Source organism: Notolepis coatsorum (assembly GCF_963971535.1).
Source record: "Notolepis coatsorum genome assembly, chromosome: 13".
NCBI lineage: Eukaryota > Metazoa > Chordata > Actinopteri > Aulopiformes > Paralepididae > Notolepis > Notolepis coatsorum.
The window spans coordinates 83730888-83747288 of record NC_140177.1 but is presented as its reverse complement, the minus strand read 5'-3'; the positions used below and the strand labels follow the sequence as shown (position 1 = coordinate 83747288).

General features: G+C 47.5%; 1 protein-coding gene across 1 annotated transcript in view; it reads right to left on the bottom strand.

The window, feature by feature from the left end:
* dars2 (aspartyl-tRNA synthetase 2, mitochondrial) overlaps window positions 1–16401 on the bottom strand; it is a 116490-nt gene that overhangs the window by 98427 nt on the left and 1662 nt on the right. The window contains exon 2 of the mRNA XM_084327421.1: window positions 5846–5945. Within this exon, the coding sequence (XP_084183547.1) occupies window positions 5846–5945 (100 nt within the window). The remainder of the gene's footprint in view (window positions 1–5845; window positions 5946–16401) is intronic.

Sequence of the window (16401 nt, the reverse complement as noted above, 5' to 3'; positions counted from 1 at the left end):
CACAGAAAGACTCAGAAGAAGCTTCTATCCCCAGGCCATCAGGCTGCTAAACGAACAATAAACACTATGCAACAACCATCAAATGCACACAGCACACACACCCACACGCACACACTCACTCAAACAAACAACACACTGCAGCACCCACTCTCCACACTTTAGATCACACAAACACACTTTACACTTTATATTTATTGATAAAGGATTTGCACTACAACTCGTACACCTACTGTGAATTGTACCTAAATTGCACCTCGTCCCATTTCTGCCTTGCACTATATAGTATTGTATATTAGTACACTGCACAGTATTGTATATTGTATGGTAACTACGTCTATTCTGCATCGAACATTGTACATATGTCTAAACTGAACACTGTGACCTCATTTTTTTACTTCTAATTTTACTATGTTATTTTATTTCATACTTATCTTGTCTTGCACAGTCTCTGGAGCGTAACAGTAAGAAGCATTTTGTATAAAAGTATTCTGTACTTCTGTATGACAAATATTAAAGAAACTTGAAACTTGAAACTTGAAACTTGTTGCTGACGTCAACAGCGTGGTGAGTCCCGATTTATTTTATATATAATTGGCTGCAGTGCTGGTGAGTTTTTTCTGTATACTTTTGTGTCATGATGACATTAATGTTTTAGTCTGTGTCTGCCAGTACCTCTGTATACTCACGACATCGGAAGCATCCGAGCAGTTTTTGGACTGATTGTGACGAGGCACCGTGTTCAGTCTAACACGCGTGCTGGGAAATGGAAATAGACGGCATTCGCGAAACAGGCTATAGGCCTATAATGCTTGTTAGTTTTCAGCATGATATGCGTTATTTAGGTAGACCTATTGGACATTTTCGTTTTTGTTTATTTATTAAGTTAATATATAAACAGTGTTTCGAATATTTAAAACAAAAGAATTATTTAATATTTGGCTATATAATATAATGCTTCATTCGTTTTCAGCGCGATATGCGCCCATCTGTTATTTAGGTAGACCTATTGGACATTTTCGTTTTTGTTTATTTTAAATTTTTTGATCAAATTTTTTTACATTTACATTTACATTTACATTTAGTTATTTAGCTGACGCTTTTATCCAAAGCGACTTACAAGTTCTGTACGACAAGCCATCAGGAAGGGCACAACTCTATCAGCTGAGCAACAATGTTCATCAAAGTGTTGAGTGCTACAGTGTAGGTTAGTTTATTAGGACAAGTGCATGACAGTACGGTTAGTTAGGGTTAGATTTTTTTTTTTTTTTATTGTTTTTTTTTTTTTTTTTTTTTTTTTTTAATTCAGATAATGGTTGAAGAAGTGCGTCTTTAGTCGACGGCGAAAGATTGGACGTGATTCGGCTGTCCTAACTGGGGTGGGTAGTTCATTCCACCATTGTGGGGCAAGGACTGAGAATAGGCGACTTCTCTTTGATGACCCTCCCGGAGCTTGGATAGGAGTAGGTCTGAGGCGGCCAGAAGATGCAGAGCGTAGGGGTCTTGAGGGTGTGTAGTTAGAGACCATTGACCGGAGGTAGGCGGGAGCGGTTCCCTTTGCCGCACGGTATGCTAGGTCGAGGGCCTTGAAGCGGATTCGTGCAGCAATGGGGAGCCAGTGCAGGTCCCTAAGAAGTGGGGTGACATGGGCCGACTTCGGTAGGTTTGAGATCAGGCGGGCCGCTGCGTTCTGAATGAGTTGAAGAGGCTTAGTGGCAGTGGCCGGGAGGCCAGCGAGCAGTGCATTGCAGTAGTCGAGGCGGGAGATGACTGTTGATTGGACGAGGAGTTGGGTGGCTTCTTTTGTCAGGAAGGGGCGTATCCTTCTGACGTTGCTCAGGAGGAATCGGCAGGTTCTGGTCGTCGCTGCGATGTGAGCAGAGAAGTTCAACTGGTCGTCGAGGACAACACCAAGGTTCTTGGCGGTCGGGGACGCAGTCACAGCTGCATTCTCGACTGTGATTGAAAGGTCGGTTAGGGGGGAGGATTTGGCCGGCAGGTGGAGCAATTCTGTTTTGCTTAGGTTCAGTTTGAGGTGGTTGGACGTCATCCAGGCTGAGATGTCGGACAGACAGGCCGAGATCCGCACAGAGACGTGGATATCTGAGGGAGGGAAGGAGAGGAAGAGTTGAGTATCGTCGGCATAACAATGGTAGGAGAAGCCATGAGACGTGATAATGTTACCCAGTGATTTAGTGTAGAGGGAGAAGAGAAGGGGTCCTAAAACCGAGCCCTGGGGGACACCCGTCCGCAGGGGGCGGGTGGCCGACAGGGTCCCTCTCCATGACACTTGGTAGGAGCGGTCATTGAGGTATGATGACAGCCATGTCAGCGCAGAGCCAGCCACTCCCATTCCTGCGAGGGCCGCAAGGAGGATCTGGTGGTTGACTGTGTCGAAGGCTGCAGATAGATCTAGGAGAATCAGGACAGAGGAGAGGCCTTTCACTTTTGCTAAGTGAAGTGCCTCTGTGACCGCAATGAGGGCTGTCTCTGTGGAGTGACCAGTCCTGAAGCCTGACTGATTAGGGTCTAGGAGGTCATTCTGTAAGAGATAAGTAGTAAGTTGGTTGGATACAGCACGTTCAAGTGTTTTAGAAAGGAAGGAGAGAAGAGAGACAGGACGGTAGTTGCCTATGACAGTAGGGTTCAGGGTTGGTTTTTTTATGAGCGGCGTGACTCTGGCTTGTTTTAGGGAGGTGGGGACCACCCCCGAGTTGAGTGAGGAGTTGATGGTTGCAGTTAGGAATGGGAGGATGTCTGGTGCTATGGTCTGGAGGAGTGGGGAGGGTAGCTGGTCCAGCTGGCAAGTAGTCGGACGGTTTGACGTTACCAGTGTCAGGGTCTCTGCTTCTGTAATGGGAGAGAAAGATGACAGAGTGAAGGATGAGGTTCTCGATTCAGCATTTGGAACGGGTGGGGGTTGGGAGAAGGAGCTGCGGATGTTCTCCACTTTTTCCTCAAAGAAGATCGCAAAGTCTTCGGCAGAGAAAGATGAGGGAGGGGGGGGTGGGGGGGGAGTGAGGAGGGAGGACATGGTAGCATGCAGTTTGCGAAGATTCTTGGCAGAGGCCTCGATCCTATGGTGGAAGAAAGAAGCTTTGGCATTAGTGATGGTTTTGGAGAATGTTAACAAGAGGTTGTGATATGTGTCGATGTCAGCAGTGAGGCGTGACTTTCTATACTTCCTTTCAGCTGCTCTCAGGACCTGTCTTTGTTCTCTCACTGGATCTGTCAGCCATGGACTGGGTGGGGAACGGCGGGCAGGTTTCTCAACGAGGGGACAGAGCTTGTCGAAGGAGGTTGCCAGGGCTGAAAGGAGGGTGGAGGTTGCCATCTCTGTGGAGAGAGCAGAGAAGGTGTCACTCAAAGGTAGAGCGGATAGTATGTCAGAGGAGAGGGTGGAGGGGGATAGGGAGGGCAGGTTGCGTCTGAGTGAGACTGTTTGAGTTGGGGTGAAGACCTTTCGGTTAAGCATGAGAGTTAGTGAGAAGGATATGAAGGAATGGTCAGATACATGTAGGGGAGTTACCGTGGTGTTAATGATGCTGGAGTTACGGGAAAATATGAGATCCAAGGAGTTGCCTGCTTTGTGGGTGGGAGGCATGGCAGTGGGAGTCAGGTCAAACGATTGTAGGAGGGAGACTACTATGACTGACTGAGATGAGTCAGGCAGGTTGAAGTCGCCCAGTAGAAGGAGAGGGGTACCATCTTCCGGTAAGGAGCTAAGAAGCATGTCCAGCTCATCTGTGAAGTGATCGAGCGGACCTGGAGGGCGGTAGAGTGTAACAATGGTGAGATTGAAAGGATTAGAGACAGATACTGCATGATATTCGAGAGAGGAGAGTGACAGTTCTGGGAGTGGTGTTACGTTTGTAGCCCATGAAGGAGATGTCATGAGGGCAGTGCCTCCACCCCGTCTGGAAGGTCGAGGTGTGTGAGTGAAGTTATAGTTTGTAGATAATGCTGCAGGTGTTGATGAGTTATTGGGGGTTATCCAGGTCTCAGTTAGAGCCAGGAGCTGCAGATTTAGACTATGGGCGTAGGCAGTAATGAAGTCAGCTTTCTTGACTGCTGATTGACAATTCCATAAGCCTCCCCGTACTGTGACAGGTGTATTAGTGGCTGTAGGAGGGTAGGAGAGATTAGCCGGGTTACTAGCAAACTGTCGTGGATGGGTAGAGTCAGATTTTTTTTATTACTTATTACTTATTACTTATTACTTATTATTACTTAACATGAAAACAAGACAACACAATACAATAACCATAATAACAATACACAGAACTTCACAGGGAGATAACAGAACAATAATAATAAAAGAAATAACTATTTATAAAAACAGAGTACAACATTTAAAATTTTAAGGGGTACTATCTTACAATTAGCCTTTCCCAGTATTCAGTACCGTTTCCCGGCCGTGTGGCTCTATATCAATAAGACTTATGTCTCTAATTCTCATATTGGCGCACTCTTCCAATTCCCCTCACAACCCTCACCCTCACCAAACTGAGTCATCTCAAAACGTGCATATCAGTGATGTCAGAGATTTCCAGCTGCATAACAATGTGGCAATTGTCACCAGGCCACACAGTGGTTGGAGCCCAGCCTCAAAACGGCTTAAGATCCTGAGGTAGAAAAACGCTGCCCCTTATTAAGTTCATATAAAACCGTGTTTCGAATATTTAAAACAAATAAAAAGAAAAAAGAAATGTTTACGTCTAATATTATTTTTTCTGGCTTTAACTCGGGCTAGGGCTTCAAATGTTGCATTACAGTCAGGCTTATTGTCGGGCAGGGCCTGAATGTCATGGGCTCGGGCTGGGCACAGGCTTAATTTCAAGGCCCTTGCAGACCACTAATTCCCACCCCTATTGAGACCATGGTATAATATTGTTTATTAACTCTTTAAGCGCCACCGACTTTCCCCATCTCTACCGCCTGGCACCAGCGTTATTGACCATTTTAGCGATGTTTGCAGACCCATCGTGTGTTTTGTATTGTAGCTATGGAGACAATAGTATGGCTTATTACATGGCGTTTTAACATTCGCCGAAATGCTTGATTGTGATTGGTCAATAGCCCCCGACAGCGGTGAATTATTTTTCGATAACCACCGGTGATTATTGTTTTTCGCAGCTGGAGTAATCAAGCCCCACTGACACACACTGTTTCAGTGCAATTAGACACACCTGCCGGGCGAACACCGGCGATAATAATAATCACTTTATTTGGGCTGACAGAGCCACAGAACAACTGCGTCTGCATTTGATCTCATCTTGTCGATTTTGTAAAATGAATTAGGTATATTGTTAGTAAGTTAGCCATGTAATAAGCGGGATAATGTATAGCTATACTCGGTCATCATCGCAAAATAATTGACCTTCACTGACGTTTAAAACACCTCGCCGAGGCGGCTCGGTATTTTAAACTCTGTGTCGGTCAATTATTTTGCGACAATGACCTCGTAGCTATACATTATCCCTTACTCATTTGACAGGCATTGTTCATAGTCCATTACTGACTGAGCTATTGTAGTAGTAAATGGTAAATGGCTGCATTTATATAGTGCTTTTATCCAAAGCACTTTACAATTTGTTCCTCATATTTTACCCATTCACTCACACATTCACACACCGATGGCGAAGGCAACTATGCAAGGTGCCAACCTTGGTGCAATTAGGGGTTAAGTGCCTTGCTCAAGGACACTTCCACACGCTGCCCGGGAGGAGCGGGAATCGAAACAGGAACCTCCAGATTACCAGATGACTGCTCTACCTCCTGAGCGACTGTTGTGGGGTATTGTAGCAGTATTAGTACTAGTAGTAGTATTGTAACTTTGTAGTAGTACCTGAGGTATTGGACCCAGCCACACAGAGTGACCTGTTCTCCTACATGTTCTGGTCTCAGCTCGCCACACGTGTGACTCCTCAGGGACAGGCTACTGCAACCTGGGGAAATAATGGATATATAGATGGATACATGGAGGGAGAGAGGATGGATGAACCAATAGATTTTACTTTAATGTTATACGTCAATATCATTTGAAAATGTGAAACTGGATGTTAGGCTACAACCCAGCCAGCAAGCAAATCCATCCAACACTTGGCCTAATATGAAAGGAATGCTCATGTTGATTGATTGAAGATTTTATTAACAGATTGCAGAATGGGTACAATACAGTACAGCTCAATACACACAATTGTTAAGAGGATGCAGACCAGAGAAATACTTTTGTCTTGTTTACATCAGGGTCCCCCATTTTCAATTCATAATGATAACGTGTTACAATGTTTTGGTAGGCTACTCTGTTAAAACATCAAACATTAGCTTTGATTTGGAGCCATGAATATATATATATATATATATATATATATATATATATATATATATAATTTTAATAAAGAAGTCATAGCTATACTCAGACTTAGTGACTTGATCTTTCAATTTGTTTTAGGCTCCATGATCTCCAACAAAGGGGTGATACTGATAGCATGCGGGTTAAGTGATCATTATATGATATTCTGTACCCGCAAAAAGCTAAAACAAAAGTTGTCACAAAACAGTCACATCTAGGGACCTCAAAACCTACTCTAGAGCAGTGCTTCCCAATCCTCTCCTCGAAGCACCCCAGCCGTTCCATGTATTTGTTAAATTCCACGACCAGCACACCTGATTCAACTTAACAAGCCCTTTATTAGTTGACACATGCCTTCTCTATTTGAATGACCACATCAAACAAGAGGTGGACGCAGGCAAATACTGCGGCATGGTCATGCTGGACCTACAAAAGGCCTTTGACACGGTCAATCACTCCATTCTGATTGACAAGCTAAAAGCAATTGGTTTTGATAGTCTATCAGTGAGCTGGATGCAATCCTACCTTGAGGGGAGGGAACAGATGGTGGAGGTAAACGGTACCCTATCCCCCCCCCTCACAGTGAGCTGTGGTGTTCCACAAGGAAGCATACTAGGACCGCTACTGTTCCTAATTTATGCAAATGACATGTCGTCAGCTTGTGACTGCAACTTGTTCCTGTTTGCGGACGACTCAGCCCTGCTGGTCTCTGACAAGAACAAGTTACAGGTTGAAAAAACCCTCAGCTCGGAACTAGGCAGAATCTGCATATGGCAAATCTTTCCTGTGGCATCCAATGTAATCAAAAAAGTCAACCAACAAACTCGATTCTTATACCGGATCTCCTCTCTGGTAAACAAGAATACCCTGAAGACTCTAACAGGAGCATTCATTCAAGGGTACTCATGGTACCAAAGCACCTCAAAGGCGCTAAAAACAAGATTACAAACATCGCAAAACAAACTGGTCAGACTACTACTTGACCTTACTCCTAAAACCCACCTCACCCCTGCCCACTTTGACTACCTAGGATGGCTTAGATAGAGTAGACGACAGAGTACAGCAACTTGCAATGGGCCTGGTCTACAAGATACACTACACCACTCAGGTACCCATGTACATGTCGAAATACTTCCCAAATGTCAGTGAATACCACACCACAAATCATGTGCAACCCAGATTCGGCACAAACAAGGGACTAAACACGTTTCGCAATTATGCCACAACAATGTGGAACGCCCTCCTACCCACAGCCGTAAAAAAAATTGAATCCCTACCCACATTCAAAACCGCTAAAAGAGTACCTACGGGAGGCTGCAATTATAAACTGGCCTTCCACCATATAACCTTGTTCCCAGTTTTATCTCCTCCGTGAGATAAAGACTGGTAAAACACTACGGCCGAAAGTGTGTATGGGGTAGAATTTCCGGTGTATGTACTTCCCCTGGAAGCTGCCTCCGAACGGACCAAACTTTTCCAGAATCCTGTCGGCAAACAAGCTAGAACGTCCCGGTCATGTAGTAAATTCTTCAGGCAAAGCCGTTGCAGTGGCTTAAACGAGCAAATATTGTGCACTTCCCACGTTTCTATAATTGTTTTGTTGAAACCGGAAAGCCTGTAGCCGGTACTTCCTGTACTTCCGTTTCCACACTTTAGGAGGCATAGCTTTACCAGCCTAGCCACCATAAATGTCCAACCCCCCCCTTCTAATGTACAGTCTCCTCCCCATCATGTATATATTTTCTGTTAGGATCTCTGGGTAACAGTACTGTATATTTGCATATTGTATATGTCACAATAAATGTAACAGTACTATATACCTGTATGTCATGTATGTCCCTATGTCATGATGTCATGTATGTTGTGTATGTCATAAATGTCATTATGAATTGAAAATGGGGGACCCTGATGTAAACAAGACAAACGTCTTTCTCTAGTCTGCATCCCCTTAACAATTGTGTGTATTGAGCCGTACTGTATTTTGTACATATTTGTGTAACAGGTTAATATGTCCCTCTTGTGAATTTCGCCAAAACACCCTTTTTTCATTGTTTTGTTTATTATTATTAATTTATTATCAAAAGTCTTTTGTTTTGAAACATCGTCACTTCCTGCCGAAGTGACGTATTTCCCCTTGCGTCTTTCATTTCTGAGCGTGCTTCCCTCTGGCGCCAGTTTCTCTCTGGTTGTTAAGAGGTAAGGACTGCTCTGTGGTGCTAGACATATCTTTGGGTTAAAAGAGCATTATTGTGGTGTAAATGTATGGACAAGTTGCTGGTCAATGAACCAGATTATATACATTAACTATCTATGGTGAAGAGTAACTTTTGTGCACTTTCTGTCGAGTTATTTAGAAGTGACGATCTTTTCTGTGTAACACATTGAGTAGGCTTCAAACCCTGACGTTATTATGTCTTCCCATTACAATCTAAGAACCAAGGCGCCATCTTGTGGCCAAAAAGGATAAGACCAGACATTGATGCCTGTGTGTATTTGGGTTTTCACAGGTAAAGATTGAATCTTATCAGTGGTTTTGTTTATTATTATAATGTATCTGGTTAACAGGTAATGGGTCCATCTTACTAGTGGTTTTGTTTATTATTTTAATGTATTTGTTTAATAGGTAATGAGTCAATCTTATTATTGGCATATTGTATTATTTTGTATCTGTTTTAACAGATGGATGAGTGACCCATATTGTATTATTTTTGGTATTGAGTTAGTGTATTATAAACTCCAATTGCTATTTCAATGTGAATTAAAATGAGAGTTTCTCTCTGGTTGTTAAGAGAACCAAGGCGCCATCTTGTGGCCAAAAAGGATAAGACCAGACATTGATGCCTGTGTGTATTTGGGTTTTCACAGAGAGGGTGAATAAACAACCTGAGATCCAGTCCGGCCTGATTCTTGACAGTACACCAGAACACAACGCAAGCTAAACCATCGGGTTACATTGGTGCCGTCGACCTTCGGATTCTCTGCCATCGATGTCGTCTCGATCGCCGAGGGAAGCTGAAGATCGCCTTCGTTTCAAGTTGGTCACTCTTGGCCGTGTGGGGCATTTTGAATAAGGTTTAAAAGAAAAAAAAAAGGAGAAAAGGAGAAAAGATTGACAACTGAAGAAAGGGGAATAATTACTTCAAAGTGTCGAATAGAATAAAGCAAATACTTTGTTAGATAAGGTTTTATACAAAAAAAAAAAAGGAGAAAAGGCTGAAAAAAAAGGAGAATAATTACTTTAAAGTGTCAAATAGGAACATTGGATTATTGGATATTGTGTGACTATATATATATGTACTTATGTACGTATGATTTTTATTTTTGTATAGTTCTTTGAATTTCTCAATTGGCATGGAACCAGCAGCTAACTCAGAAGGGGCTGGGGTCTCTGAAGGAGAGAGTTTATCTGGGGTGGGCTTTGGGAGAGGTTGGTTTTTGGGTGATGAAGGCCAAACGCCTAGGGTGGGTGGGTTGCAAACCCCACAGTTTTGTTCCACTGGTGACCAGGTCCCCCGGTATGAATTGCCAAGCCCACAAACAGCTTCTCATGTAGATGAAGGCCAAACGCCTAGGGCGGGTGGGTTGCAAACCCCACGGTTTTGTTCCACTGGTGGCCAGGTCCCCCGGTATGAATTACCAAGCCCACAAACAGCTTCTCACGTAGAGTTGAGTGCTCTCATCTCAGAGTTGGCCAGTCAGATTGGTCAGTCGATTGCGACCCAGTTACAGGGTGACAGGGGTGTTAATAGGTCCATGTCAGCAGAGAGCCCTAAATCGGAGCAGAGAGCCCCTGAGTTGAATTTGTCAGGTGTAAAGCTCGTCATGCAGTCCGATGTTAAGGAGCCACCAATTTTCAGGGGCGATGGCAGTGATAAATACTCCGTTCGTGAGTGGGTGGAAGTAATGGGGGTATATCTTATAAAGAAAAACACACCGAAACACCAACAGTCACAAGAGATACTGTCTAAGCTAATGGGGGGGGCGAAAGATGTAGTGAGAATTACGCTACGACACAACCCCACACTCGACCCCATTAAGACTCCCGACCTGATCTTTGACATTCTGAAGCAGCACTTCGGTGAGCTATCCTACTCATCCATGCCCATGGCTGACTTTTATAATATCAAGCCACTGCAGCGGGAGGGAGTGATGGAGTACTGGGTGAGACTGAACAATGCCATTGATATTGCAGACGAGTGTCTAAAGAGGCAGGGGCGTAGTGTGGAGGATCCAGGACGTGAAGTGTCGATGATGTTCATCAAGTACTGTCCAGACCCGGTCCTTTTTAACAGGCTCAGCATCAGAGCGGCTGAAGAATGGTCGACCAGCGAGGTTCAGGAGCGCATCGACAGCCACCAGCGTGAGCTCAGGTCATCGCAAGGCCGTTCTCAAGCCCCGCAGATACATGTACTGAGCCACACCCAGACGGCCATACCACAGCACATGGAGAGACCACCGCCAGTGCATGTCAGCACAGCTTCACATCTCTCAGCTGTCTCAACTGCGGCAGCATACAATGTGCCATCGGTCTCAGCACTAACCCCACAGCTTTCGCCCACAGCAGCCCAGTTCATTCCGGCTCCAACAGCCGCTCTCACTCCACAACTTCCCCAGGTGCTAATCGCCCCTCACCCGGTACCAGTGGCCACTGCTCAACCTGGTTTTGAGCCAGGTCATCGCCAGCCGGCTCCGGGCCTCACTGCAGAGGCCGACGTGGATGGCATGCGTGCTCTATTCAGCCTCTTGGGTCGCATGATGACACAGCAGAATGTGCAGGTGGCAGCCCATGCACCGGCACCGCCCCCGCCAAGACAGTTTGCTCCGGGTCCTTTTCAGACGAGGAACTGCCGGGTCTGCGGTGATACCGGCCACTCCACGCTCATGCACTGCAGGAGAGAGAATCTGTGCCTCTCATGCTTCACTCCAGGTCATTGGAAGAGAGACTGCAACAGGCGTGGACAGAGGCAGTCAGGTCAGGGCGACCCCAGTCGGGATCAGCCTTCGGGAAACTAGAACACCCACACTCAGAGAGGGGCAGTGTGGGGGGTGGACAGCAGACCCTCAGTGAAGATGAGTCAAGTCTCGAGCTTCTCTATGTTAACACCTGTTCAGCCATGCCAGAATGCGAAGTCGTGGTTCAAAGATCAGCAGAGGTGCCAGCTTTCAGTGAATTGTTCTACACTCAGGTCACAGTGAATGACAGAGTTGGACTGAAGGGCATGATTGATTCAGGATCCATGGCTTGCACCCTGAATGAGGAGGCAGAATGTAAGCTCAGAGAAGCTGGGGCCCTAGTGGGAGAACCTCAGTCAGCAGGAAGGATTATGCTGGTTGGCTGTGGAGGAAAACAGACTCACCCCAAATACATATATGACTTAACACTGACCATCTACGGAGTGAAATGCTTCGTCCCTGTTCTAGTGGTCCCAGGTCAGCGCGATGACCTCATCATCGGATCAAACGTTCTCAAGCACCTGATGAGTGTCATGAAAGGTAGTGACACCTACTGGAAACTCATATCTGCGGCAGGCAAGCATTCGCCGCCTGATCATGAGCAGTTCTTGGATATGATGTCATGTACCACCAGATGGAGGGGAGACGAGGCCCCCGACAGGATCGGCACTGTGAAGTTACCCCATGCCATCACGCTGCTCCCTCAACGCGAATACCTGGTGTGGGGCAGGCTGCCCAGCAATGTGCCAGTGTCTCCAGGAAGCACGGTCATCGTGGAGCCTTGCACCTCTAAGGCCAGACCGAGAGACGTGCTTGTTGGGCGGGTTATCACGCCAATGTGGGGAGATCGGTGGGTGCCTGTGAAGATGACCAACCTCTCACCCAGACCAATCACCCTGAAACGCAACTCCAAGGTCGCAGATGTCTCACCTTGCCTTGCGGTGGAAGACCTAGACATCCAGCAGGGCTCCTGCACGACGGAGGCAGGAAGGCCAGGACAGGGTATCAGGCCGTCTGCCACAGATACCGACCTCAGGGACAGGCTCTCCACCCTCGGATTGAGTGCCCTCGACATCGACTCGTGCCACGCCAGCTTCCATTCTAAGAAGGAGCTTGTTGAGCTTGTCGAAGAGTACCAGGATATATTCTCCAGGCACTCACTTGACTGCGGCAAAGCAGAGGGGTTTGTGCATCGCATCCGCCTGACAGATGACCGGCCGTTCCGCATGCCATACAGGAGAGTGCCCCCTGCCCACTATGAACATCTCCGGCAGGTGCTCACAGGGATGGAGGAGATGGACATCATCCGCAAATCCATCAGCGAATATGCATCTCCCCTCGTCATGGTCTGGAAGAAGGATGGTGGGCTGAGGATTTGTACAGACTTCAGATGGCTGAATGCTCGGACTCTGAAGGATGCCCATCCGCTTCCTCACCAAGCCGACTGTCTGGCAGCTCTCGGAGGCAATGCCTTCTTCAGCACAATGGACCTAACCTCCGGGTTTTACAACGTCCCCATGTGCGAGGAAGACAAAAAGTACACTGCCTTCACGACACCGATTGGCCTGTACGAATACAACAGAATGCCACAGGGACTCTGCAACAGTCCAGCTTCCTTTATGCGGATGATGTTGGATATCTTTGGCAGTCTCAACTTCACCAGTTTGCTCTGCTACCTGGATGACCTCCTTGTATTTGGCCCCACCGAAGAGGAAGCCCTTAGCAGGCTGCGAGTGGTCTTCCAGAAGCTGAGGGGCAGTAATCTCAAGCTGAGTCCGAAGAAATGTCATCTTCTGCGGGAGTCAGTCAAGTTCCTTGGTCACGTAATCGACCGGAGTGGTGTTGCTGTGGACCCAACAAAGGTGGATGTGATTTCTAACATGCCAAGGGAGGCCGTAATGGAGGAGGATGGCTGCACTCCCTCCGTGAAGAGGCTTAGGTCCTTCTTGGGCATGGTATTTTTCTACCAGAGCTTCATCCCTGGATGCTCCGCCATCGCCAAGCCTCTGTTTGCCCTGACAGGGGGCCAGAAGAGGAAGGGCCGTGGTGGAAGGAGTGCCGGCATGTTCAGGAAGTTGACCGCAGCAGACTGGAGTCCTGCATGTGAGGAAGCCTTTCATAGGCTCAAGAGGGAGCTCCTCAGCTGTGCTGTGCTGGCTCATCCAGACTTTTCGAGGCCCTTCATCTTGTCTGTCGATGCATCTCTGGACGGACTAGGGGCAGTCTTGTCACAGCTACCCGCTGGAGAGGATAAGGCACGCCCCATCGCCTTTGCCAGCAAAAGCCTCAGCAAGTCGCAACAGAGATATCCCGCCTATCGTCTTGAATTCTTGGCTTTGAAGTGGAGCGTTACGGAGAAGTTCAGTCACTGGCTGAAAGGGCACGGCTTCACGGTGTGGACTGACAACAACCCACTCACCCACATACTGACGAAGCCCAAGCTTGACGCCTATGAACAGCGATGGGTGGACAAGTTGTCGGCCTACAACTTCGACTTGAAATACATCCCAGGTCCAAAGAATGTTGTTGCAGACGCACTCAGCCGTGACCCCTTCACTTCTCCCATCAGCAGGCGTCTCATTCAGGAACCCTACAGTAGCTTGGTGCATGAAGCAGAGGGTGAAGAAGCTGGCAGAGTGCAGGATGCTTTCAGGCTTAGCATCCAGCATGTTCAGGTGGTCCAGGGATCTGAGTCCGCACCGGACATGGCTGGTTCCTGCGGCTCCTCTGAAGTAAGGGCTGCCCTGCTGCATCACAGTGACTGGACGGCTACTGCAGAGAACAGGGCTACTTGCCTCGTTCACCAGGTACAGCAGCTGCAACCTGCTGGTCAAGACACCTTGCCTTCATTCACCTTACGTGAGCTGGAGGATCACCAGCTTCAAGATTCTGCCATCGCCGGTGTGCTGCCATTCCTTGTCCGCAAGCGACGTCCTTCCAGGCGGGAGAGAAGTGGTATAGATGCAAGGTCACTGGCTGTGCTGAAACATTGGGAGAAGCTCAAGGTCCGAGACAGTGTCTTGTACAGGGAGACAAGAGACCCAGTAAGCAAGATAAAGAGGCTTCAGTTGGTGCTGCCGGCAAGTCTGATGGACAAGGCGTTGGAGGGAGTGCATGATTTGGCAGGACACCAAGGTCGGGCCAGAACCCTCCATCTGGCAAGGCAACGTTTCTTCTGGCCTAACATGGAGAGGGATGTGAAGGAGTACGTTCGGTGCTGTGAGAGGTGTGTGCTTGCTAAGACTCCAGAACCTGCAGCGCGAGCCCCATTGGAGAGCATAAAGACCTCAGCTCCCATGGAACTCGTCTGCATCGACTTCTGGTCAGCGGAAGACAAGAACAAGAACTCTGTTGACGTGCTTGTGATAACTGATCACTTCACGAGAATGGCACATGCCTTCCCATGCAGAAACCAGACGGCCAAACAGATTGCCAGGAAGCTGTGGGACGGTGTTTTCTGTACCTACGGGTTCCCTGAGCGCATTCACTCAGACCAGGGTGCCAACTTTGAGAGTGAACTGGTGTCCGAGCTGCTGCAGTTGTCTGGTGTGGCCAAGTCTCATACCACCGCCTATCACCCCATGGGCAACGGGGGCACAGAGCGGTTCAATCGCACCCTGGGAAATATGTTGCGAGCACTCCCTCTCAGAGCCAAGCAAGAATGGCCTCAACAGATCCAGACGCTGACCTTTGCCTACAACGCGACCGTCCATGAGACCACTGGCTATGCGCCGTTCCACCTGATGTTTGGGCGTGTGCCGAGGCTTCCGGTGGACGTTGTATTCAGGTCTGCCCTGCATGATCCCGTTGTGGTGGATTTTAGCAGCTACTCTAAGACCCTCCAGACTTACCTGTCTGAGGCTGCCAGAATCGCTCAACAGCACACTGCCAAAGAGCAAGCGCACCAGGCTGGTCAGTACAATAAGAAGGTCAAGGGCGTCAGTCTACAAGTTGGGGATCGTGTGCTGCTGGCCAACAAGGGAGAACGGGGCAAGAGGAAGCTAGCTGATAAGTGGGAGCCTGTGGTGTACACTGTTGTCGAGAAAAACCCCAAGCTCCATATCTACAAAATCTGTGATGTTTCAGGCCGGCAGAAGGTCGTCCACAGGAACCTGCTGTTGGATGTCAGTTTCCTCCCTGTTCGTGATCGACTGGAGGATCAGTATTCAGACATCTCATCCGATGCTGGTGATTTCAGTGGCTTGGACGACGAGTCTTCTAGGGAGCGGACATCATCGTGGGTCCTGTCTGACTCAGACCGAAATGAGGATGGAAGCACAGTGGCAGATGTCATTGACTCGCCTCCCTCTGATCACGTGGATGACGCACTGACTGACACAGCCTCCACTCTGGCCAGTTGTCCACTTGACTCTGAAGAGACACAGACTGTTCCTGTTGTCGACTCGGACATGCCACAGACCTCTGAACACAGACATGACAGCCCTCAGCCCGACCTATCTCAAACCTTTAGCAGCCGACATGACAGACCACTCTCAGGGTTGCCCGAGCATGATTCTGTCCGAGTTCCGATTGCGGGTGGGGTAGTCACAAGGGCGGGGAGGATGGTCAAGCCAGTCAATAGGCTCATAGAGAACATGGTTCAGAAACCTGTTAATTGGGGTCTGTTGCCGCCTCGCAAGGCATGGTGTGGCATAAAGCTTTAGAGTCACTTCATACACGTATCTATAAATGGGACCGATAGGACGCTGTCGCATATGAGTGCCTGGGGATCGGGTGTAATGGGGTGTAGACTGCACCTCTATGTTCTTGAAGGGTTGGGGGTTTGATCAACCTGTAACGCCTTTTAATCTGTTTTACGGATAGTTTTTTTCAACTGAACTCAGAGATTAGATCTTTGTGTTGACTGATCCAGAGGGGTAGAATTGAGCGGTGTCTTATGCGCGTCCTTAGTGTTGAAGTGCAGCTTTGGTGCTAGGTGATTTTGGGGAAATTCGGGGGGGGTGAATGTAACAGGTTAATATGTCCCTCTTGTGAATTTCGCCAAAACACCCTTTTTTCATTGTTTTGTTTATTATTATTAATTTATTATCAAAAGTCTTTTGTTTTGAAACATCGTCACTTCCTGCCGAAGTGAC